The 27,018-nt window shown below is 40.2% G+C and overlaps 1 protein-coding gene across 3 annotated transcripts; it reads right to left on the reverse strand.

Moving 5' to 3' along the window:
- rap1gds1 (RAP1, GTP-GDP dissociation stimulator 1) lies at positions 1–26,780 on the reverse strand. Of its 3 annotated transcripts, XM_068587514.1 has the most exons (15): positions 26,414–26,780; positions 22,029–22,136; positions 18,986–19,108; positions 17,390–17,515; positions 11,267–11,413; positions 7,894–8,022; positions 7,260–7,385; positions 6,377–6,520; positions 5,480–5,611; positions 5,021–5,155; positions 4,323–4,448; positions 3,781–3,920; positions 2,762–2,888; positions 2,462–2,590; positions 1–1,765 (listed from the first exon to the last, which is right to left on the reverse strand). In XM_068587514.1, exons 1-15 carry the CDS (start codon positions 26,415–26,417, stop codon positions 1,638–1,640), a joined length of 1,824 nt encoding a protein of 607 aa, XP_068443615.1. In that variant the 5' UTR covers positions 26,418–26,780; the 3' UTR covers positions 1–1,637. The 3 variants fall into 3 exon arrangements, with proteins under 3 accessions (XP_068443615.1, XP_068443616.1, XP_068443618.1); XM_068587515.1 differs by lacking the exon at positions 11,267–11,413; XM_068587517.1 differs by lacking the exons at positions 22,029–22,136; positions 26,414–26,780 and adding an exon at positions 17,612–17,681.
- Positions 26,781–27,018: the final 238 nt, after the last annotated feature.

A 27,018-nucleotide genomic window follows, 5' to 3' on the forward strand; every position in this document is an offset into this window, starting at 1 on the left:
TACAGCAGCGATTGAAGACGTCAGCCTTCACCAGCTATCACCTTTTAATTATCTGCTGAGTTACAATCCTCCAAATGTACAACTCATGACATTTACAACAAACACTTAAGTTTATAGGATTTACGCAGTTACTATGGATACATCTCCACAGGCATGTGTCTTTAGAAAGAGCACAAATCTGATAAATAACCATTCATACCTTTTTGAAAAGAAAAGGAAAAGCATGGGCCCAGACCAGGAAACAGGGTGGCATGTGAACATTGGGTGTTTGACATGCTGACGTGTTAGCAGGAAGCCCTTTGACTAGTACAACTGTCACAAAGAGAGAGACCTGTGGTTAAATACTTCGCTCTACAACACACACACTTTACTTCATATGGAAGAATTACACTCCTAGTTTTCTTACAGTCAATTCGTCATTTCTTTTGGGGCTCAGCTACAACCCAGGCTGTAGTGCTCCAGTCTACTTTTGGAATTTTTAGTCTTGATCTTGGATGCTCTTCATAGATTACCATCTCATGCCCATCACAAAATATTTTTAAAATGTTATTTTCTATTGATATTTTCTGGAGCTTGTCCACAACGTTCACCTGTAGAAATTTGGCTATGCACAGTTTCAAAGTGCTCGGCAAACTGCCATGCATTGATCAGATGTTAGAGCGGCAATCTGCTCAAGTCTTCTTTCAGGGATAAGTGGGGGAGGGAGTTCACTGTACAGCTGATGGAGCAGAGAAAATGTGTTTGGTCTACTTTGGAATTAAAAATCAGATACAATCTATTTATCAGAGTCGTAAACAAGTGGAAAAAAAGTGTGAAAGCCTTGAAGTGTCAGTGGAGGAGGGTCGACTGGACTTTGGGACGATGCAAGCGGTGGAGAGGTCAAATGAACACGGTCACACCTTCAACAGGACTACAACATGCACAGTTTCTAGTCAATTTATACTCAAGCTACATGGAACACGACTGTGCACATCATGGATGGCTGCTTTTCTTAAAAATGAAGGAAAAATCACAACAGAAAGTCTTTTTTTTCTCTTTTGTGCACATTTTTTCACTGGTGGGTTACCGGTGGAATGGTCTCACAGCTATGGTCGTAAAAGAGTGTTGTCTCTTATCTATTGCGTTAGGCTGTATATGGTGCCTGGAGCTACTTGTAGCAGAAGATGCATGCACAAGTAGAGGAGGGGACCAGGGTTGGACTGATACAGGTAGACCAGGGTTTAAAGGGCGTGGCTTTATTAAGGACCTGCCAACCCAACTAAATAAATCTCATTATTATGGCTTTCAGAAATGACAAAATTCTTTAAAATTCCTAAAAACCCTTTTAAAGGTGTTTCTAAGCTTGAGGATTTAATTCTAGATGATTTGTTGTAATTCTAAATAAAATAACGTTAGAAAATGCTCAGATTGCTTGAATTGCAGAATACATCCACATCAGTCTAACCCTGGTGGAGGTGGGCGGGGCTGAGGCATGAGAAGGTCTTGGCTGGCAGTTAACGTGACATGGTACCTTGGCACATGACGATGGGGCACATAGGGGAGGAGCAGTCAGGATGTGTCACTTGGTGATTGGTGTTCAGGCAGGCGTTTTGGGTGGGTGGGTGGTTGGTTGGTTGTGGGCAGGGTCAGACAGTCATTTAACTCTGGGCAGTTAACCGCTGCTCTGTGAGGGACGCCTGGTGGGAGACAGTTTTGTTTTCGTGCGCCCTCAGCTTGGACACCACATCGATGAACGCCAGGCTCTGGACCTCTTTGTGGAGGGGCTCTAAAGAGAGAAGAAGGTGTGGGGTGGTTGAATAATAAACACAGTGGAGAACGTGTTCACTAACGTATAATCAGCTGTGTTTACAAAGGAAAGGCAACCCTCCATGGACTGGTGTTGAAAGTTCAACAACAAGTTACTGTTCCGGTTTGTGATAAGCTGTCAATGAAAGACTCAAATTAAAAAATGAAAGAGGAAGATATTCTGCCCTCCAAACTACTGGAAAGCTTTTTGAACGTGTTGAATTGAATTAACAAATGGCAAAGCAGCAGCCATTTGAAAGAATTTGTGAATGAAAATACTATTTGTTTATAATAACATTTATATATTTATAAATATTTGAGATAAATAATAAAAAAATGAGCTCATGACTTGACATGATCCTGTCGAAACTGTCCTGTTTGTATTTACAAAAAGAGAAGATGAGAATACAGGAAAGCTTCTTACTAAAATATGATTAAATCTATTTCTAAAGCAGGAAAATATGTCACTCATATCACTGAGAGTTCAATAATACAAGCTTTGCACTTGCATTATAGTTTCAAAAAGATAACTATTACCAGCATCATCAATGTTTAATTTGAAAAATGAACAGCAAGGAAATAATGTCGCAGTAGGCACTATTACAACTCAGTTATAAATCACACATGCACTTATTACTGTAGTCTATTATTCTTAGGGCTTCAGGTTGAGCCTCACCTGAGCCCATCACTGCACAGATGAGGATCATAGAGTTGTACTTGATCTCCGGTGCGCTCCTCTCGTCCGACAGCAGCTTGTGGAGCACCGACACCAGGTTGGCTCCGACAAAGTCCTTCTCAGCTGCGACTGAAAAGCAGAAAGAAGAGTCTCATGGTCAAATTCACTGAGGGACTGCAGGGACCTGCAGAGACGAGACAGAATTCAGACTTGTGTTCAAACTCCTGGAGAGTTAATAAAAACACAAACAAACAAAAACTTAGATAATTTCTCTTTTGAGTCCTTCGTTCTCACTCTTACCCAAATCCAGTGCTGCTATGAGACCCAAAGCCACTAGTGCTTCGTTCTGCATAATCATATGCTCACTAGTTGCCATGGTAACTAAGTGTTTGACTCCTCCCCCCTGGATGACGGTTCTGACGACCTCCTGAAAAACAAAAGAAATCCTTGTTATGCACTTTCATCTTGAATAACTGCTGAGCGTTCAGCACTGGGATGTTCTTGACACCATCATTTGTTAAAAGCAGACTTTATAGCTCATGCCCTTTTGGTGAAATAACACAATACTCCTCCACAAAAAATTTAAATTCATAAGCAATAAACAGTTTGTCAGGTGGATACATGCAGAGGTTTGGCTGCTAATATCCTAACACAAATGTACAGACAACTCTTTATTTATGCTCCTGTGATATTGGGCTGTAGAACGGCAAGCATATGGTGATGACAACGTAAGGGCTGAATAAGGGCTGTTTGTTGAAGCAGTTTGATTGGTAGTCGATCAGATGTCGTGATTTTAAAGCAAAAAAATATTTTTTCTTTTTTCACCTGGTCTTTCATTTGCTCTGGGAGTGACACAGGTGGACATACACACGCCTCTAGCCACATCTCTCACTGCCTCTTGTGGAGGCATAAAAAAACACAAGTTGACAAGAGAGGGAGGCAAACAAACTGGTCGTAAATCGTAGATATATGTTGTGACAATGTTGGCTGTAATGACCAAAATAAATATTCTGCTTCCCCTTACCGTCCCCGCCTGATATTATGAATCCATATTTCATGTATTCAGGGTTGTCTCGGACACTGCGTCCGAGGAAATGTTAGCTCGCTAACAGTGACAAAACACATTAGTCTACGGTTGATGCATCGTGATTGGTCCTTGAAATCATGCATTTTTATTTGATGTGAATTCTTGAGCACATTTAGATAACTAAATAACTAGGTCTGTATTATACCCAAACAATTAATTTGATCAAATTCCTAGCAGGAGGAACAGGGTTAATAAACGGTTCAAACCCTAAACACTTGATTTTATGTCGGACCTTGGACTTGCTGTGTCGAATAAGGGCCGACAGGAGCCTGTTGGACTCTCCCATCACCCCTGCGTGATCTTTGGCTTCACACCACTCCACTAGCCTCTCCACTAGCTTCCCATTGGTTCCCAGCTGGTTTGCGGCTTCAGCTGAAATGACACACACACACAGATATTTTTCTTCCTGATAATTTGCACCCATATGTACTTAACTGCATTTCATTTGGTCTTTTTTGGGGGGGAAAATGCTCAAATTTGAAGTGTTCCGTGTTAGGACTAGGTCCCCCTTGATTATAAGACCTAGTCCTAAAACAGAACTGTTGACTGAACTACATTTTTTATTTCACTCCGATTATGAAGACTTTCTTAATGAGAAACCATCTGTTTAGTGTCAGGTCTTGAGCAGCAGTCAGCAAATTTGTGTGTCTCCATGAACCAGAATTGAGGCTGAAAAGAACCTTTTAATTATCACAGCAAAAGCTAAAATACAAGTCATGATTTGCTTGGAACATCTTTCACAGGTATAAAAGACAGAAGTGATCGGATCTCTACCTTGTGTATCAATGAGCATGCGTAATGTCCCCAGGAGCTTAAACTGGACTGGAGGCATCTCTGATTGCAAAAACTTCAAAACCACATCTGCTACTCCAGCAGACAGCATCTTGGATTTGTTGACCACTAGAGAGGAAACGAAGCACAGGAAACACAGAAGCAATCAAGCAGAGATCTTTCACTGATAATCAACTACTTTTTGTAGTTAGCAAATTTATTATATAGTCTCTTTAACCAATGAATGGTCTTCTAAATTATATCTCACTCAACCTTATGCATCCATGTCAGGTAATAAAGAAATAAAGTTTGGCCTCCATGTTGTCGTACGTCATAGTGTAGGTATTGATCCAAAGTGTTCGGATCCTAGCTGCTAACGGCAAACAGTGCTGGTGTGGATGGGATTTGACTGCGTGTCACTTTGGAGGCTGCAGTCAGTGCTGTTATACTGTATTGTGTTATACAAAGAGCTGCTGCTGTAATTTAATCTTTAATTTAATCCCATTGATATAAATGGGACAAAATAATAGACAGCTGTCCGTATAACTGGTAGCAGACATACGGACTCTAGATCCATAGAAGAACAACGGTACCATTACCCTCTCAATAAGACCGAGTCCCATCTTTTTACTATGGAATCAAGTGGACCTTTGAAGACCTGTCGATGAAGTAGGTCCATGGAGTGTGTGCAAGCTCCTCACCGGGTATGGCCAGGTTCCGCAGGGCGCTCAGTGCTGCATGCTGAACGGTGACGTTGCCTTCCTCAACGTGCCGATCCAACAGCTCCAGAAGCTTCTGCACGATGCCAGTGTCCACCATGTGGATGCAATTTCCATCTACACTCAAACACAAGACTGGATACTTTAATGTTGTGTCAGAGCCTGACCAGTACTGGGTCTCACACTTCAATTACTGTCACGTTTCTATTTAAAACATCCTGAATGTGTTTTTTTTGTCCAATTTATCTTTGCCACAATATGACAATGCATCACTCTCAGCTAACAAACGAGATGAAATACACGTTGAATACTGTGAATAAATACATATAGAATATCTGTCTGTTGTACACTACTGCTATTTCACTCTTTCCTATCAGGGATGATGAACGTGTTGGCCTGTAACTTTCCTCCCATTGCACCACAATGTGAAGTCAGGCTCACCGTTGCGAGCAAAATTGGCGATGGCCAGAGCCCCAGCGAGCTGCAGCTGGTGGTTATGAGATGGAATCCAGGACAGGACCCTCTGGAAGACGCTGCCCTTTCCTCCCTCAAACAGTTTCTGCATGGACTCATCTAGATTAGAGGGAAGACGGGTTACCGCACGCTGCTGTCAACATACACTGACAGGGTTATTAGCTATAGATAAACAACCTCAGAGACATTTGGTCATTCAGTATTATAAAAAGGCAGAAAAGGGCATTCTCTTTTATAGCTTCATGTTGTAGACACTCAGACCCCTGACTACATTGGCCCACAAATATCGCCAAACATCGGTAACAAACTGCATACTACATTCAGTGTCTGCGTAGAGGAAAGCCTTCCAGCACTAGAGTATGTGGACAACGCAATTGCTTCATCGCCCATTAGATGCCTGAACTGTGTCATCCCAGAAAGTATATTTAGAACACATTATATTCAGGTCTCATCCACTGCAATAAAACATTTACATGAAGGTTGAATTATTAATACTAAAGATACGTGCTGGGCAGAAGACTGTATGCACCAATGTGTGTCAGTTCTATTTCATGTCCATAAAGGGGATGATGATGATGACCTTGCATCGATCCTGCAACGGTAATCTAAGAGTTTGAAGTAAGTATGAATGTTTAATGATTGTTATACAAGGTTCTTTTGAAGTTCAAAGCCAAAGGGAAAATGTACATACAGTATGCTCTGGAACTGGAGTAAGATTTTTTTTTTTTTTAACTACACACCATAAAATACGTCAATGAAAATACATTTTACAATACAAATTTCCCCTCGGGGATTAATAAAGCATCCATCCATCATGCATCCACAGAACACATCAAACCAAGCAAGTTGCCCTGAGGCGTTTACCTCCGAGCAGCAGGAGAACCATGAGGTCGGAGGCGGTCTTGAGCTGAGCGATGTCCTCCTCCCTCTCTCCGTCTACAGTCTGAGCTACCACCTCCAGGAGACACTCCACCAGGCCTGCCTCCACCAGCTGGAGTTTTATCACATCTGTCAGAGGGAAGCAGGAGACATTGAGAGCAGACCTCAGTGAGCAGTTGGAAACATGCTGCAATGCAGTGGCGCATCATATATGCATCACATGATGCAGTTGACACAAACGTGAGTCGTCACAACCAGAGAACCACAGACAGCATTTCTGAAGCACAATTACTTTTAACCAAATCTACAAAAGAAAACGGAGAAAATGTGAACCAATGTGCATTTCTATCCACTACCATTATGGTAATATGGATAGCATTAAGATTAACAGTTGGTGGAGACAATTGTCAGTCACAACCACTGAAACAGAGGGAACAAGGAGGTGGTCATTAAAAGAGCTCATACGGTAGAAAAACCAGGTGGAAAACGTGACGGAAAAATAGCATTTATGTTTGGGGTAACGACTGCTTATATCATCTACACAGATCAGGTGTCTTCGTCTGTTGTCTGCTACTGTTTCTCCGTGTCTTGGTTTAAGCGGAAGCTTGTGCACGTTTACTTTATTGAACAACTTACTTTTAAGATTAAGACAAAACATACGACCATATTTTATAATACCTAATGTATCGACATAGATTAAATCACACAACCATACAGTCTAGAAAGCATGACTCACACTGAGACGACAATTCACTATTGAGTAGGAGGAGAAGAGAGAACAGTCTCTCACAAATTTATTTAACACAGTATCTTGTACACCTTAATCAATTTTTTTTTTTTTTAAAGATCAAAGAAATTGACACACTACCATTTTCTGCGAGTGGAGCCAGAACCTCAAAAATCATTTCCTTCTTCTCATGCTCGGACTGCTTCTGGAATAGACGCACCAGCTCCTCAGCAATATTGGTGGAGGCAAACTGCTCTTTGCTGGACTCTGAATGGGAAGAGAGGAGGACCACGGGCATGTATTGAATGAGAGAATATCCTCTACCTCCCTACATGGACACCTCATGTGCATTATATTACGATTAAAAGTCAATAAATCACAATTAATCATCTGCTTTCACAGGCACTTAAAACTCAGGTCATGGTGGATCTCTAATTTATGTTACAATCCTTTTTTTCATGAAAGAATTATTTCTTACAAGGGATGGTATTGTTAGGATTTAACATGAGAGAACTCTTTAGTAGCTCTTTTTATGATAATTAATAAAAGAATCAACATTTCTTTATTATTCTTGTCTTTCTCAAGCAACACAAGTCATTCATACCCATACTCAACTCAATTATCTTTCCTTTATTATACGGTTCTTCTTATCCAACTCTGTATGACATCACTAACATAGATAGATGTTACGGTAGATGTTACCAATACCTTTCACCGCTTTGGAATGGTTAGTAGGTGTGTTAACTTGGTTAAACGAGTGTCAAGCTATACTCACCAAGCTCAGCCAAATTCCCAAAGGCAATTAGACACATTTCTGTCAGTGCTGTGTTGTGGGAATGAATGCCGAGCAGCTTCACCAGAGTGGGAATCACACCCATATTAATCAGCTGAGCTTGTAAGGAATCTGCAACAACAAAAAAAGATACAGAAAGACAGACAGATCTATTGTTCCAAAGATGACGTACAGGAGGTCGAGAGGAAAATGGGTTTGAAAACTAATTTTCTATACTTTAATAAACACTATTTGTATAAATCTGGTATTAAAAGATGATTTTCAAAAACATATGAGCACTTTAAAAAAAAGGGGAATAACACATTCTTCTTCTAAAAATAAAATGATTATTTATAACGAACCAAAACTTTGACCAATGCAATAAACCGTTTTGCTGCTACAGCTTTAAGACCTGCTCACAGCTGAAAGTGGTTCAGCAAATTGAACCTGCCGATCTTCTCTACTCTCTATTGTTCCATTTAACGATTGAATAGTAGTTAACCTTTGAACACTACAGAAAGCGATGATGGCAAAAAATGATCGAGCTACTAAACTTGCCTGTAGAGCAAAAAAGAAAGTATTTTGTTTTAGTTAAAAACCAGAGAAGATGAATTGATGGTGGAGGGAGACAAGACTGGGAAGATTAGCAGAACAGATGAGAGAAGATACAAGTCCAGTTAAAGTCTCAAGAGCAAGACTCAAAAAGATCTTTTCAGATATGTATTGAATATCAATGAGAACGGGACAAGCAGTACAAGCTAAACCATAAACCCATGGAAGAGTATGAAGTAAAAAAAAACAACTTCAACAGAGGCTATATGTGTCGTTTGAACATCCATCGTCAGAGACGGACGTCAAGATGTGATTATAATTCCACCACTGTGTTGTATTTCTACTGAGTGCTAGAATTGTTTTCTGTTCAATGAGCCTTGAGATATTAAATATGCTACTCAGAAATGCACTTGACTTGAGTAGACAAGCGAAACAGAAGGGAGGGCCAGGAAGCATGAGTATTCTGGGAGATGCTACCGGTACAAAATGGCACTAGTGGGACCCAGAGACAACAACTGACTGAGGGCCTCCAAATGTCACTCAAAATGGCGACAGCTAAGCATACAGCAAGAATGCTAACATTGCTAACAGCAATCACTTTGTCTGTGACATGCTTTCCCAGATTACGTTGTTTTCTTGCGTGCGCATAGAGCCGGCTTTGCTACGGCACCTATGAACTCGTCTTCTCGTGTGAAACTTATGGGAACCAGAGGGTGCGCCATAGGGAAGTAACAACGCCGTGAGACAAAATGCTGTTATCTGCTGGAATCACAAACCGTAAATGCTCTAAAATAAAAAAAATGTAGCACATTTTAATAAAAGTATTGACCAATTTGTGTTTTACACATTTTAACGGTATAAGCTTCAAATGTCAGGTATTGGTCTGGTTGACCGACTACGTTGATTTATTATTAATCGTGGGGAATTCAATCAACATTAGCTAGAAATGAAGTCAGCAAGATGCTGAAAGCGGCAAGACAGAAAAAAAACATAAATTCTGTCAGCATAACACAAACCCATGCGTCTCCCAGCTAAACAGATCTAATTATTGTCGAGAGCCAAAAGACACTTGGCAGGAGGTCTGATCCGTCAGATTATATTCCTGCTCTGGTCAACAGGCCTTGTTGTCACAAAGACACAAACTGTAGCATAGTCCAGGAAGATGTAAGCAGGGACACAGTGAAAAGAAAATTCCCTTTTCTTATGTAAAGTCAAAGTAAATATCACACCCGTAGAAGGTAATGCAGATAAATAATGAATATAGAGACACGTGGAAGAGTGTTTACTATGAAAGAAACTGAATAAGCTTATCCTGCAGTTTACAAAGAGCACAGAGCGAGCGTGTGCTTAGCCTAACTTAGCATAAAGACGGTGGGGTAAACAGCTAGCCTGACTATCCAAAGTAAAAGAATGTGCGGACCAGCAATTGTAAAGATCGCTGATAACCATGTTGTATCTCATTTGTTTTAACTCCACCTCAGAACAAGCCTTAGTCTACAGCTAATCAAATGGCTCCATGAGGCTGGCACAGCAGCGATTTTAGCTAAATGCTTAGCTTAGTGTACAGTAACAATGCTAACATGTTGCTGTTGTTGGGTTTTGTAGAATTGTAATCGTCTGGGGTGTAAATATTGGACTTACACATGTATAATAAAGAATTGTTTAATGTGCATATTAAAATACAAGAGAGGGTTTTGATAATTAATAAGGGATATTATTATGGAAAATATGTAACTGTATGCATAAGAAGGTCACTGTATGTTTTGTATTACTGTGGTATGATTGTGGAGTGAATGATTTTGAATAGTCTGCATGCGTTAGGATTGTGTTACTGTAGCTTTAAGAGATAGAGCTGTTCAGGGTGCGCAGAGGACTCTTGGCTGAGGACAGCTGAAGAAACCGACCCTGAGACAGCGTAAGCCAACAGTAAGACAGGGAATAGTCTTAGGTGTGAAATTATGGAAACTAACCAATGGTGGCCATAAACCAAGTGAATGAGCGGTATTAAAACCTGGCGCAGGGCTTTTCTCGGCCTCTTTACTTCGTTGACCGTTGGGGTGACAGCTAACTGCGTGCAGTCTGTGGTTCCGGCCGAGATTTAAAGAGCCTTGATCAAGTAATGTATCTTTCAAATGAATCATCTCTTTTTATTAAATCTTTTTTATTATAACTTTTTGATTCCGGTACTTCTTTCTCCACGACCGAGGATTTTGGACATTTTATTCTTCACTATTGCGAAGATGTTTGCTATTCAAGCCACCGTAGTTTAGCCTGTTAGCATTGTAACATTTGCTAAATAGCATAGCTACACACATGGCAATCGATCCTATAGTGATAGCTGTAGAGATATTTACCTTTAAACCACAACTCATGGCGGAGCGAAATGGCAAGTTATTAGGATACATAATGTGGGAACCATAAACGTCTGTAAAGCATTTTATGGCAATCGACTTTATAGTTGTTGAAATATTTCAGTCTGGACAGGGAGAGGAACTACGTAATGAGTCTATGTTAGCAATTTAAACTTACTGCATCAAGGAAGAGGAGAAAAGATACTGCTACTATAACAGACAACTCTCTGCAAATATGAATTATTAACTGCAGATTACCTCAGAGATGGAGTTGGAAAAGCAACAGACGGCACGGTAGAAAAGATCAGGGGAGGGGTCAGTCCAAAACATGAAAGCATAGAATGTTCAGTGCAACCATACCGTCTTATGACAAAAAAAAAAAATGAAGTGACATCGTCTGTGTATAAGAAAGAGAACATCCGCTGATTAGTTGATATTAGTTAACAGTCGTTCTTGGGGAAGATGGTCATTACCATTATCATTGCTATAGTTCATCAGCATGCCACAAAAGACAGTCAAGAGCTTCTCATTTTCCGGCTCAGTATTTTGGGAGAGGGACTTAATGTGTTCAGCTACTATCTGAGCCCCTCCTGCCAGGTCAACTGCACTCCTGCCCTCATCTGCAAAACAAAGAGGCCAGGACACAAATCAACCACAAAGTAAAGGAAAAAGTAAAGTAAAAAATAACCTGGACAAATATACATATGAAAGCAATGTTAAGAAAGCAGTATAAAATATACAAATTAATGCAAACTAGGGATAGAAGACATTCAAATCTGTGTGCGGCAATATCAAGCAATTACTAATTATTAGGGTTGGGCAAAGTTGAAAAAAATTAACTGATTAATTGCATGATTTTTCTGCGATTAATCGGAGTAAATTCAATAATGAAGTTAAAACTAGTGTATTGCACGCTTTTATTTTAAAGAAATGTTATCAGAACAATGTAACAGGCACTCTGGAGCAACAGCAAGTTCACATACATACATATATAGTATATAAATCTGTTGTATTTTTTTATGAACCAGACAAAACAGTTGTATTTTATCAGAGAACAACATAAACAGTGTGTTTAGTAGTAAGGGTCCCTGTTAGGGACAAGTCACTCCTTTTGCCCTTTTCCAGTCTGTTGCTTACCTTAAAGATGTATGTTCAAGACCAACAATTGATTAACGTTATACATAAGCAATAAGTGCTTTTGATGTTTTCCAGTTTAGTTCTTCTTACTCAGTGAGAAAAGTCTGTGTTGTCTTGAACAAGTGCACTGATCATTTCTGAGCATGCCTCCTTGTGTGAGGAAAGCTCTCCTCTTTGCAATAAGAGTAAGATCCAGCTGTGACACTGACTTAAAGTGCTCTGCCATAGTCTATCAGGAGCTTTTGCGCATGCGCGATTCATTTTCAATCTGGTATGTTTAGCAGAATCAAGCCTAAATTCATAACCAGATGATACTCCATTGAAGGCCAGTGCACTTTACCTTGCCATTACAAACTATTAGTACTTTCCTTTCCTTAGAGAAACAGTAAATGTGCAGTAATGGTGACTATCTCTCTTTGGGCTTTGTCTGGTAGAATAGCTGCCTGCTCCTTTTAGTCACAAGAGACTGTTGTGGTTACTAATTACATTTGGTTTCTAATCAAAGCACAATACTTTTACACACATAATTATAGCTTATGAGAAATGTGTGAGATCATTATCCCACGTATACTACATATTAAATTACATAAAATCATATACATTTTATAAATTAACTGATGGTTGTTGCTTTAAGAAGAAAAAAAAAGAAAAAAAAGCTTCTAATGGATTATTTCATCAGTCAGATTATTTAATCAGCATTAGAAACTTTGAGTGGATTATGGCCCTCTGACAAAGTCTATGTCAGGGTGCTGAACCTCATTAGAAACAATGTTGATTCCTTTCCTGTTCTAGGAGTAGAAACTTAGTTACTTCATTGATTGTATCTAAAAAAGTGGATGTAGTCACCATGAAATCACATTCATTTGTGGACTGCAGCTTTAAAGCCTTGATTTTAGCATTTTAGTCATCGCCTTTGCAACCAGAAGAGAAACAATAGATTTTTACGTGACCAAAAAGGTTTCAATTCATTTTCATGAAGTGAACAGACCACACAGCATTTTACATATCCTTAGTAATTATGGGCAGTGGGCTACCCTGAGGCGCCGGGGGAGCAACTGGGGGTTCAGTGTCTTGCTCAAGGACACTCGACATGCAAATTATGGGGAGACCAGGGACCGAACCAGCTACTCTGTATTTTCAGAACGACCACTCTCCCCATGAGCTACATGAGAACTTCACAAAGTACAAAGTTAGAGTACACAGACATAAAACGGAATTAATAATTACCTGGTGAATTTGTGGTAATGTTTACTAAACGGCATTGAGATTCTCGGCGATGTGCTGATTCTTGACATTTTGGACACAGCAAATCTCTGTGAGATGGGTATTTCTGCGGTTGTGTTTCTCAAAACAGAATGCAGATCTAAACTCAACATTGCGCATGAATTAATTGTATCAAGCCTTGACACAGTTTTAAAAATATCTGTTGAGAAAAGCAGGCTCATTCTAGCCACTAATACTGATAAAACTTGATGGTTCACACATATCTGCACTCTTCTTGTTTTGCACAGTTTGCCCATTATCTTGAAAAGATATTCAGTGCAGAACTGGTTAATTGTAGCCACAATAAGTATTTTTTTTTTTTTTTTACCAAATATTGTTTATTTTGTGCACAGATAGAACTTTGCATTGTTCTAACAAAGTGATTGCACATTTTATTTGTTTTTGTCTGACGGAGCAATCCGGTTTACTTGAAAGTGATTTAAATTGTCTTTTTTCTGGATTGAGTCACATAATGTTATTTAAAAAAAAGTCAGCATGGAACATTTTGTGACTATTTTGTTGGGGTGGTGGGACATGAACATTTTGCTTCTTGGGGCATGACAAAAAAAGATTGAGAACCACTGCTCTAACTGGACAATCATTTATTAATTGAGCATCATGCTGTATTGAAGACTTGAAACTAAATATTCAGACCAGAAATGCATGTGTACTGAGGGAATAAATCGAGAAAAGTAGATTAATTTTCTCGTAGACTTCTAATCAATTCATTTTATTTTGTATAGCACAAAATAACAAATTGGCCTCGGAGGGCTTTACAATCTGTACAGGGATGTCTTTTGTACACATAAGACATCCCTGTTTCGGGACCTCACATCAGTTCAGGGATAACTGCCCCAAAAAAAGGAAAAAATGTTTCATGGGTAAAAAAGGAGTAAATCTTCAGGAGAGCAACAGAGGAGGATCCCTTTTCCAGGATGGACAGAAGCTATGTGTACATTATGTGTTCTATACAACCAGAAGTGTCGCCCCCTGATGGTCAGGAGAGATAAGACAGCTTCAACACACAAAGCATAGACTTTGAAGAAAAATTAAAAATATATAAAGAATTATAATAGATGCAGTGTATTTGTGAAAAGGAATAATATTACAAAAACGATATACCTTTTAATTATTTGTTTAAATTATTTATTATTTCTTTTATAATTCTGTTGAGGCCAGCAGAGAAGGCCTCGCTGGCCTTGACAGCCCACCACTGGTTTAAACAAATTTCACAAATCAGAGGTTTTAATAACCTGTACAACATCCTGTTTTCTTGGACCTTCACATCACTTCAAAAAATCCGAAAAAAAGTAGATCGGGGGGGATGGAGAAGGGAGAGAGAAACCTCAGGGAGATTAACTGAGGAGTCCTTGCATTGGATGGACAGAACTGCAATAGAGGTCATGTGTACAGAATGGACAACATCTGAAAAAAGATTAGAAAGAATGCAGGGTTCCTCCACAATGGCTTCACTTTTTGGAAGCGGAGGTAGCCGCCTGCTTTACACCTACAAGGAACCCAGGCATATCATGGGAGTTTGTCAATCCAATCTACATTTGCTTGGAGGACTTGGAGAAGAAGTATTGACTGAGTCTCACAGTACAGCTTGGGACGGGTCCTGTGGAAAGGTTGGGACCCTGGGCTGTTACAAACCATCCAGTCCTCGTTTAACCAAGAGTTGGGTACATCAGATCTGGTGAGTGTTGGACTCCGCAAACAACATTGTATTGACGTACTGCCAATGCGGGGAAAGTATCAGGTTTGTTGGAGTCCGTTTTGCCGGCTTTATGAACCTGAGGGTGCACTTTGAGTGTGAATGGAAATCATGTCAGTCAGCCAACACTGATGGTCCTCTGCCAGAAAAAAAAGTGCTCACTCCAGGTTAGGCACAAGTTGATGGCCCAAGTGAAGGAGTTTAAGTATTCCGGGGCTTTGTTCATGAGTGAGGATAAAATGGGATGTGATATCAGACAGATTTGTGCGGCACAGGTTCTGTACCATCATAATGAAGAGCTGCGCATATAGAGAAACGTCTAGATTCACCTCTAGACAAGTCAAGGGGTTGCATCAGACAATGTTTGGAAAATACTGAACGAGAACAACAGACTGCGACAGAAATTCCTTTTTATGCGGACAATCAAATGGTACACTGTTGTCTAGAAGAAAATGTCCAAAAGTGAACACTGTTATCCCTATGTGTACGATTCATCACCTGCCGACCACAAAGACATTGTTGGAAGGAGATCAGGGAGGCAGTGATGAAGTCAGGAGGCTATGACGGCAGGCTTGGACATCTAGAAGAGGCTTAGAGTAGAACCACTACTCCTTCAGATTGAAAGGGATCACTTGAGGTGGTTTGGGCATCAGAAGATCCTTACAGTTATTCCATTGACCCTCATTACTAATGATGTACTGCAAAGGTATGTCTGAATACACCCAACAAAGTTTCTTTAAAAAATGTGAATGTATAATATGTATGTATGTATGTATGTATGTATGTATGTATGTATGTATGTATGTATGTATGTATGTATGTATGTATGTATGTATGTATGTATGCATACATAAACAGTAGCAGTACAAATGAACACCTTTCATCATGTTCAACTGCAAGTGATTTTAGAAGTTTTCTGAATTCTACTAAAGCAACTTTCTTTAAGGTAGCAGGCAGTGCATCTCTACACCCTCCCGGTGTGTCTCTGATAAAACCATACCCCCTACAATCAAACAAATGTCACATCCCCCTGGATTCCGCAGATAGCTAGCTTTTCAACAAGAGGACAAACTATGGAGCACAAGTGACAGCTGTGATTAAAGCCTCTAAAGCTGGCTATAAAATTAGGCTTCAAGTCTGCTGCTCCTCCCTGAGGTCAAAACAAAAATACTCCACTGCTACAGTCACTCATGTTATTTCTTGTGCCACAAATCAATATTATTGTCTGATAAACTATATAGCATTAGTTTATAGTTCGCTCAACAATACACTAAAGTAATATGGTTTTGTGATCACACGTGGTTTTCCCATTAAAAACCATCTTTTCCATGAACCCAATCCATTCATCCCAAATTCAAAAAAATGCAATACCTAAATGTATCTTCACTTTGTTTGCATTAAGGTATTCCATCAGCCATGTCCAATAATATTATTACCTACTTTATGTTGAAGCCTTTAAGTTGCAAATGAGCAGGTACGAGGAAGGTTTGGAATTGGAGCTTATTTTGTCAAACAAATTTGCACTGTGAAATATTTAATGAGTAGTGGTATCGTCTATTAGCAGCCATATGATGGAGGTTTCATCTTAAGAACAACGTAAAGACACTGAACTGCTTCATGTGACGCGCAGGTCATATTTTAACTGTATCTTAGTGAATATTCCTTTCATTTGCTGTTGTTTAAAAGTACAGTTAATCCTAATCTACATACATTTCTTCGGTCTGGACATAATCAGGAGAAGGACATCTGGCTCAGAACTGAAGCCTCACCAAAATGCCAAATGAAGTTTGGGGTAATTTAGAAAAAGTCCCACTATCCCACTGAGTAGGTAATGTTACCTCAAAAACTAAAGAATCAAAAGATTATTTAAATTACGACGATTTTTATTTCAACTGAAATCATACCAGATTTCTTAGACATGATCTGTATTCAGAACAAACTTAATTCCACGTTCTAATGTATATCAGCAATATATGAATATAATTCGATCTGTTGAGTGAGTGAATTATATTCATACATTACTTAACAAAATAGTGTTTACCTAAGGCAAAAAAAAAAAACGTCTTGGTGGCTAAATATTTGTTTTAGCTTTTGTCATTATGACTGTAATTCTACATATTTTTCAATGCCGTCGTATATGTCTTCCTCTGCAGGAGGGTGTGTCCAGAATGTCTTTGTAATTTGTTAAGCTAAAAAAAAAAAAAACATTTCGCTTCAAGGTTAGTGAAAACTAAACTGATCAGTTCAAGTGTTCAAACCTAACAGAGAGGAAAGCAGCAACTGCAGTGCCCTCTCTAAGTAAGAGGGCTCTGGTGAAATCAAAGCTATCAACCCGTCAAAAGGTCTGTGAGGCTGAAACACCGGGTTGAACATCAAAACTTTCAGAAGCAGAATATGTTTTGTGACAAATCTTCTGTGTGATGATGATGACAAGGCTCATGAGGGACTCAGTGTTCCTTGTGCAACGCAAACTCCTACTTACGGCTGTCATAACAGATGTTGCCAAGCGCTCGGCCAGTCTGCAGCAGAACCTCCTGATTGGCAGAGTTTAACAGCTGAATTAGAGGAGGGATGAGGCCGGCTCCGACGCAGGGACTCCGCATGAACTCTGAGAGAGGGGAGAGGCATCGGGTGACAGGTCAGTATGAAACTGTTTAAAGTTAAACGTGCTCAAGGAAGTTAGTCAAACTGCTATATTACTCACATGTCTGCTATAACTTTACTCATAGTATCTGTAGTACATGTAGTGATCACATGATCAAGATATGCAGTGCCTTGAACAAATAAAGAAAGGTAAAATGTCATGAAAAATTGACACCAATACAAAACTAATATGATCAATGAGTACATTGTTCCTTACATCTTTATATGCTTCAGGTAAATGGATGAAAATGTTCTAAATATAGCAAATAATTTATATCTTCTGTGTCTAAAATGTGTTTTGCTGCGGCGGTAAGTTCCTCTGCTCCCATGCTGACAGCCGCTTTCCATCACTGCCTATCGGAGCTGCAGCCAATAAATATGCACGACTGCTATAGTTAATAGTCTATGGAATGAATTGAAATTAGAACCTTCCCCACTAAAGGCAAAATCCAGATGTTACTGGGCATTAGTGGGGAAGGAGGCTTAAGATATGCATCACTTAACCGGAGCATCCTGATAGCTACCTGCACAACTCAACTGTGGTGCTTTAACACAAGTGACACATAAGGGGACGAGGGAGACAAAGAATGAGGCGATAACTCCATGATTCACTGACAATGAGACGGTTTAACATGCTCTGTATGTGGAAAGGATTTTCTCACTAGTTGTCATACTGACCAGATATCCATTTGGGAACTCATGTTGCATCATGTGGCTTTGGGAGGGGATGAGACACAAGTCTCTGCTTCGGTTGTGTTCCGTGCTAATTAATCACACGTCTTTCTACATTTACTCTTGCTCGGTGCAGCTTTAAACCATCACGTCAGTTCAGACTGTCAGACACAGAGGGAGTTATCTTGAGTCACTTGGCTTGCTCGCAGACATTTCCGGAAGCCATGACAAATAAATGCCAGTGGGTGGTTGCCAAGCTTGGCAAACTGCTGGGGAGAAGGCTAATCATTAGCTTACGTCTTGCAAGCTGCTAAAAAGCTGCTCATTATCCTAACCTTTTCTCGGCCTGGGTTGTAGGGACGTCGGCTTCTTCCCACTTCAGTTCTCCATGATGCCTCTGTGTGAGCACAGGAGACTGTGCTCACACAGAGGCATCATGGAGAACTATAGCTCTCCAACACTGTAGTTATGCAACACTCAGGTCCTAACACTACAACCTCAGTTGGAGACATCTTTGCTCCAAAATGCCACATCAATCAAGCATGGTACAGTTAAAGCTTCAAATATTTAAATCCTTTGAAATATTCTGCAATAGCCAAGACTGACATGGTCACACCACAGTCCCACCCGGTAATGTATTTATGATGAAAAGCAAAAAGGATGAGGTGATGGGGGAAGGGTAAAAAAAAACGGAATACTGACGAATGGAGGAACAGAAAGTCAGGATGTTTCTAGGTGGATGAGCTTGAAGACGAAACCTCACCATTTTTGGCCATCTCTGCTATGATGTTGGCTACTTTAGGGGTGCAGGAGGATTGAGGGCTTAGCAGGGTGGGGAGCAGGGGGAGAACACCCATCTCCTGGATTTTCACACTGGCCTCGGTGTCTGCAGGAGAAATGGAAAGAATGAATTTAATTTACATGAAAACGGTCGTTTGTCTGTATGATTGTATACTTCTGTCCTAGTCAGTGTATTAGCTAGAGTAAGCAGCAGCAAAATGGATTCAACACCTAAAAACATCTAGTATGAACGGTAGAAAATTTCCACCAAGAACTGAAGCAAAAGTTAAACTTATTCATACTGGTTTTGTCAATGGAGTCTGAATTTGTTGTGGCTTTTTCAAGAAATCATGGAATAGGCAAGATAAAGCAGAAAAAATATTCTTTTTAAACAACTAACAGGTGTCTAAAATAGGTTTTTCTGCTGCTCCATCCACAGCAGTACATTTACTACACTTACAAACAGCCAAACTTTTTTTTAAATGGAAGATTCTCAGAAATGCGTTAAAATTGGTTTGCTTTAACAACGCGCTAATCTGACAGCAATAATATACACATATACATACAGACGAGGGCTGCAACAACAATTTTTGCAAAACCTATATAGAAGAAAAAGAAAGAAAATATATTGTCAATATCTGGTTGAATTTCCCCATACATGTTTAGCTTGGCTCATTTATGGTCACAAAGGGGAGAAGAAAGACCATCTTCTGAAGAAGGGAAATCACAAATATCTTTACATCAACAGTGATCTTGCAGGACTATTGCGTAGAGCTCTGCAAGATGGCTCTGATTAAATCTTGGTCGCAATCTGCTTTACACGGCGAAATATCTGTTTCACACGCCAAAATATCTGTTTCAGACTGCAACATATAAGGAATGTAAAAATAGATGCAGATATGTGAAAGCTTTGGCAATAGTGAATGGCAATGGGGAGAATTGACATGAAGTCTAGTTCAGACATCAGACAACTTCAAATATACTTTGGGTTTATTGATTATTAGTAGAGCTGTGAAATGATTAAAATTTTTAATCAGATTAATCACATGTTTTTGTGGATTAATCATAATTAATCCACATATTACCAATATTCTCGGTAAATTTCTGCAAAAACATAAAGATTTATGATAAAAGACGGATATATACATTGTCATTTATACATTGGGCTGCTGTTGTAAACAATGCAAGTACAGGCCATAAAGTGAACCCTGTTATCGTTTCATCCGCTCCACAGTTGTGTATCCACGCGATCTTAGGCCACATTTACACGTATTTACGGAAACGAATATTTCTGCCCCTCCGTTTTCGAAAATAACGTCGTACACACATGATCGTTTTCCAAAAAGTTTACGTTTACATGAACCCGCATGAATACGCCACCGAGCGCCGTGATCAGTAAGTAAAATGTAAACAGAGGACGCTCATATATGACGTTATGCCTTTTTAGTCGCGTACAGTGACGTTTGAGGACCTAAAACTCCGTTTGACCGAGTGCACACGCAAACAGAGTTTTCATAGATCTCCGATTTGGCCGGAGTTTTTAGAAATGATCGTTTTCCGTGATAAAATCTCCGTTTTCGTGTAAATGAAAGGCCAAACGGCATGAATATATATGTGAATATATATGCGTTTTCCCCTCGTGTAAATGGGCCCGTCAGCTCAAAAATAAAAGAACGAGTCGTGCTAAACACCAAAAAAAAACTTTGGCGCTGAAATTCCAGTTGATTATTGATGCGGCAATGTTTTATGCTGGACTAGTTTCTTCAGAGCGTAACAGGATATTCGTTGCGAGTGTAGGTGACAAGGGGCTCAGTGTTGCCAGATTGGTGATGGCGTAGTATCGTACCAAAGGCTCAAAATTGTTGTATTTGGAGGATAATTATCCTGCATCTGGCAACTCTGAGATCGGTCGACCAATGACAGTTCTCTCTACAGTCAGAGCTCGCGCAAGAAGATGAACGTAAGATACCGTTTACAAAACTTGTAAGAGCGTAATAACTAGTTAGTGAAAGACTCAGAGAAACACAAATATCCAACGAGGCAAAATCCCGGACGTTTTGGAATCCCTGGCGGACACATTTGTTATGTCTCGAAAAGAGGACATTTTCGGAAAAGAATAGGACGTCTGGTCACCCAGGTAATTCTCATTACTTACAAAAGTCCAGTGATCCCCTGTCAGCGCCACATGTTCCGTAGCAGCCAAGTCATTTTCCGTTTTCTTCTTTCCAGCTTTATACAGCGCATGGATTTTTGTCACGATTGTGCATCTTTGCGGTGCTTTGATGCTCGGGTCCTCCGTTGCCACTTGCAAAACTTTGGTGAACCCCTCATCCTCAACAATATTAATTCCGCAACTGTGCTACTCAGCTTGTCACAGGCAGACTTATTGAAGGGTCTACGTTGTTCAGTAAAGCTGGTTTGACTGGTTTTTCCTCTTGAACGCCACTCGCCGATGCATGCTTCGCGTTGAGATGTTAAGGCTGGTTGTGCTGGTGAAACGACAACGTCTTCCTGAGTGAACATCTCACATCTACATATGACTGCATTACAGCAGAAATAAATGAATTTCCGCTCTAATGGAAGCTCATTCTGCGCACGCGTTAAATGCGTTTAAAAAATTAACGCATTAATCCTGTAATTTAATCACAATGAGTTAACGCGTTATTTTTCACAGCTCTAATTATTAGTAAATGTTAACTATGATGGTGAACGTGGTCAACACTACCTCTGCCAAACATCATGCTGGCGTTAGTATGTAGCTCAAAACTCTTATCTTGTAAGTTATAGGAGTAATGTTGGGTGAGTTGCCGGCATGGCTCGTAGCAGCAGTCGCACACGGTCACAGACAGAATTTAGAGTAGAATTTCTGACAGTCAAATTGTTTAAAATCTTTCCTTTTTCCTACATTCAAATAAGACAATACGACAGAATCGTTACTTGGTCCAGAGTGGGCAGACTTTCATGGGGAACTTAGAAAGGAGGCGATGGATAACCAACACACTAGGTGTGAATCAGGCTCTACTTACTGTTGTTGGCAAGTGCTTTCAACAGGCAGTCCAGACAGCTCTCCACGCTGTCAGTGGCGTTGTCTGTGGATGTCAGCTTGAGCTTCTCCAGGGCGTTACTTAGGTTGTCTGAAAACAGAGACATTCAATGAACAAAGGCTGGCAACATAGCATCATTTTATAGTATCATTTCATAGTATCATTTTCTAGCATCTGTCATAATATGAACTGGTGTTAAGTATACAAAGCACATATAGCTTTTGGCCAAGGAAGCTCAATTATCTGGGATGGAGAATTATTGCTTGTTTTAACACGAGTCATTTTGAAAAAGCAGGGATTATAACGAATAATGACAACAAAAACCTAAATCCCAAAACTGAAAACCAAATACCTACCAAGCAAACAAATGGTTGATTAGTGGAATATTCTGGTCGACAGATTTATCTATTGGTAGATAATTAATATTATCAATGAGGGAAGGTGCTTATAATTTGCAACCCTAAACAGAACAAATGTTTTAAAGAAGACATATTGTGTTCTTTATCGGGCTCACATGTATTTTGGGGTTTCTACGAGAACATGTATACATGCTTTAATGTTAAAAAAAACATTTTATTTGTATCTTACGGGCTGTCTGAATATACCTGTATTCACCAACTGGTTTAGCACCTGCCTCTTTAAGTCTTACTCCCAAAAAATCCCAGTCTGCTCTGAGAGGCTTGTGAGAAAACTATGGTGCACCTTATTGTAACGAGTCTGCATGCATAGGAAGGAGAGTTAAACAGAGTCTTCGACTTGTTTATGTTCTAAGCTAGGCTAAATAGCAGCGTTTTGGTGAGGGCGGCTGAGCTTGAGCAGCAGAATATGGATGCAATCCGACCGCCCGCCCACCCCTCTGACGTCAACGTTGACGCTTCTTCTCCTGCCCAATTAGAGAAATGGTGAAGTGACTCAAGAAGTAGATTGCACTTTTCTTGCCAAGGATTTGCATCACGACTCGGTCATTGAGAACCAGAGCTCATGCGCTAAATTGCACACTTTGAACTGAGACAACGTTCACTTCCACGTTTTCACGAACACAGTGATACTCTACAACTGAACCGAAGTTAGTGTCATGGACTCTCTGAGGAAAGAGTTCTGGATGTTAGTCAAATGCTTAACCTGGACATCCGTTGCTACAGAATCATGTCACCGTAAATGTATACTTTATCCCTCTATATATAGTTTGTGTGTCACATGTTTCAAAAAGTGCTATTTAATGAGAGCTGAATGCTCTCATGAATGCTCTCAGGATGATTTGGTTGAAGACAAATCTATGTAATTTATTTGTGCATAAAGGCAGCGTGTTATATGAAATGGCATTGTTTTTACTACCAGAATGCTACTGCAGGCAACATTTTATTTTATTTTTCTTTTGGTTGTCTTTGCAGTGCTGGAAATGTAACTCTAGTCGACACATCTTTTCTATTAGTTACTAATATTGAATCCATAAAAGATAACAGAAGTAAATACATTTGTTTATTTAATCTTGAATCATTACAAATATGCAGTGTTTTCTAAATAGACATTGATAACGAAAAACCTGAGCACAAATTAATTTGTCAGATTAAGACAAACACAATAATGACCAAAGACTATTTTTCAATGTTGATTTGGGCATTTATGACCGCATCGGTGACCGCATCTGCACGCCCGTTTGTTATTATGGAGATGTAATAATTGTAGCTCTGCCATGGATTGGCAACCTGTACAATGTGTGCTGGGAGAGGTTCCAACACAATAAATGGTTAAAAGACTCGGTGAAATGATGGAAGATCCTCTGACATCTGACAAAACAGTTCTATGGGATGTTAGATGTTCATGACTTTGTATTCTATTAAAAAAAAAATCCACCCTAGTCCAATTCAACGGGACATTTAATTAGCTTAATAGTTAATGCAGTGTTGAGTGTATTTAACGGTGAAACTGCGGCAGGAACACATTGAAAACCGCCAGCACAAAAGCAACCTACTAATGGCTGACTGATAATAGATAGAGCTTCTTCCGAATCTCATTGGGAACCACTCATTTATATTTGTTCCATTGGTGATATTAAAATATCACTGTTACAGTCAGAACCGGACAAAAGACTGTATATAAGAAGTGGGTGTGGTCACCATGACATCACCCATTGGTTTGTGGACTGGTTTTGAAGCCACAAGTTTGGCAATTTGGCCATCACCATCATGCAACTCTGAGAACAACGCCTTGGTAGTCACCTGTCAATCAAAGTAGCCCCGCCTTAAATTTAGCACACCTTGCTTTACCCTTTTCACACCCTGCCCTGATGGACATAATTTGATAAAATTATGTTTGTCAAAGCAATTTCACATAGCAGAGGTCGCCAGTCTGACAAGATTTAGATCATTACATATGATGGCATATGACTCACCCGCATTGCAACACACAGTCTACCACACAGTCTGAAAAAGCATTAAAAAATAAAAGATATTCCCAAGAAGCACTCAAGACTGAATCAGATTATTAAAATCACTTCCAAAAGGAACTTTGAGACGCATTCTTGCCAGATGTTAAAATGTTGAATCTTTAGTCCTCCCAAGTAGAAATTCATCAGTAAGAGGTATGTGGACTCGGCCTCTAGAGTGCCTGCGCCTGACCCATGTGATAGTATTAATTCCGCATGAAAAAGCATAGAAAGGCTTAATCGACTCAAAATATCTTAAACGGCTAAGACAATTTGTCCACTAATGTACTAAGAGGAGGCAGCCCGAGAAGGGACAACATTGAGTTGTTTTAGTAACCCAATTGGCCGCTGCACTTTAAAACTGATCAGTAGCTTCAATTGGCTCTTTTGCTCGATAGGTCACTTGTTGCAGTGTTTTCCGAAAACACTTGTTTGGCATGAAAATAAAAGTCTGTCGAGAAGGAAAACGTTAACGGGGGTTACCAGAAGAACGACAAAGAGCACACTAAGCTGCACACGATGCTACAGAACTTATCAAAGCCGAGGAAGACAGTCGGAAACTCTTATCTGTCCATGGATATTTTGTTTGACTGAAGCAAAGATTTATAACTGCTGCACGTCAATGACATCCTTCCTGTTATTATCAGTAAAATAAACAAATTACAGATTGCCTATTTCTTCATAACATCATATGGTGATTATGGTCTTAATGGGTGACGAATGCATATAAAGCAAGTTCATTACATTCAGTATGTGTTATATGAGCTAGAGAGATGCTTATTCACTTGGTCTATACAGTATTGCTCTTTTTAGATTCATAATTACTCGCAGCCTACGGTCCACATTTTCAGGACCGTAAAGGCTGACACACTACTTTCTCGTCTATTTTATCGACCGTCAATAGAGAATAGGATTAATTTTAACTATCTGAAAACGTTAAGGAGTGCTGCAATATCAGAGAGGAACTGCTGTCCCAGGATTGTGCCAACAAACCAAGGGATGAGAAGTTGCATAAGGATTGCAGACACTCTCGCAGTGACCTGGTTGTTTCTGCCAGTTGCTCGTGCACTGCACTGCACTACCCACGCACCCATCCTCCATGATAGATGCTTGATATCATGACAAAATGAGGGCTACGGCCTGGGATTAGACTTGATGAAACACCTCACACCCTGTCAAACACATAATGCTGCATGTGCCACTCAGGGACGCCACATGTGCGAACTGGTTGTTTTTAAATGTGATACATAGAGAGGTAAAAGTAAGTGAATGTACAGCATGTTTTTAAATTCAAGTTGCATTCAGATAGATAGATAGATAGATAGATAGATAGATAGATAGATAGATAGATAGATAGATAGATAGATAGACACTAGAAAAACAGTAACCAGTAACAAGAGTGTCAGAGCAGTGCAGTATTAACAGCAACATGAAGTGGGCTGCTGGATACTATTGCATAACAACTGTGGGGATGGAGGAGTGCCATCTACATCATTCAAAGCGCAGCCTGCCATTTCAGGGGACGCACATTTCTTCTGGCGACTGGTACCTTCGAGCCATCTCGAATCCCCGCGGACTCGCACCACGGGGGCGCGAGGGTCCACGCGAATGCCACACGTTGTCAGAGACCGCGGGACTAAACGGGAAACGATCACGCAGCTCGGAAGGGGAACCAGAGAAGCTACCCCACCCGAGCGCTGAAGCAGACCAGCACGCGCACCTACACGCGCACGCACATGATTTCGCGTCAGTCAGCATTTAAAACGACTAACTAACGTTAGAGTAATAAAGCATGAGGTTACTGCATGATGCACAACATCCACCGTCCATGGCCATTCAGGTGATACACGGTCTCCGGTTTAACTAATGTTAGCGATAAGTGGTACGAACAGTTGTGAGCTAACTCGGCTCAGGGCGCGCTGGTTGCTAGCAGTCGACTCACCCATCTCAGCAGGATGTTGCTCCGAAAATTAAAGCGGCGTGTTAAGCTCTCCAGGGCAGCTGTGGAGCAAGTCGTAGTAGCCAAAGGCCCTGCTTTCCCCTCACTGTGTTTCAGTTAAACCGCCTTAAACAGGCGAAGTTAGCGGGTTGAGGTGAGCTAGCTAGCTAGCCAGTAAGGAAGCAACAGTTCCGGGCAGTGCCGCTCAGATGGATGCTGCTGCACAGTGGCCTGTACACCGGGTGACGAGTTAACACATCGGACTTCCCCTCACATCCACACCAACAGTCAAGACCTGCTGGCTGGCGCTCCCCTGGACGACTGTCTTTGGCTCAGTCTGACATGCCACAGTCGGGGATTTAGAGTACTCTTTCCTGTTAGAGCCTTCAAAATAAAAGTACTTGAAGGTGTCGTATGGCGCATTACAGGTAGATGGCAGCCTGAGACTTATCTGGAGCCAGATCTGGAGCCAGATGCCAACTAATTCAGATATTTGGCCAAAGTTTCAACACAAACTAAAGGTTTGTGTAGCTAGTAATTGTAGTGGTAGTAGTTTGTTTTATTTATACAAACTTGCTGTGTTGCACCTCTAACCATAGTAATGTCAC

Source organism: Clinocottus analis, unplaced genomic scaffold (genome assembly GCF_023055335.1).
Source record: "Clinocottus analis isolate CAN_PGR_092001 unplaced genomic scaffold, fCliAna1.0.p SCAF_21, whole genome shotgun sequence".
In the NCBI taxonomy this organism is placed as follows: Eukaryota; Metazoa; Chordata; class Actinopteri; order Perciformes; family Cottidae; genus Clinocottus; species Clinocottus analis.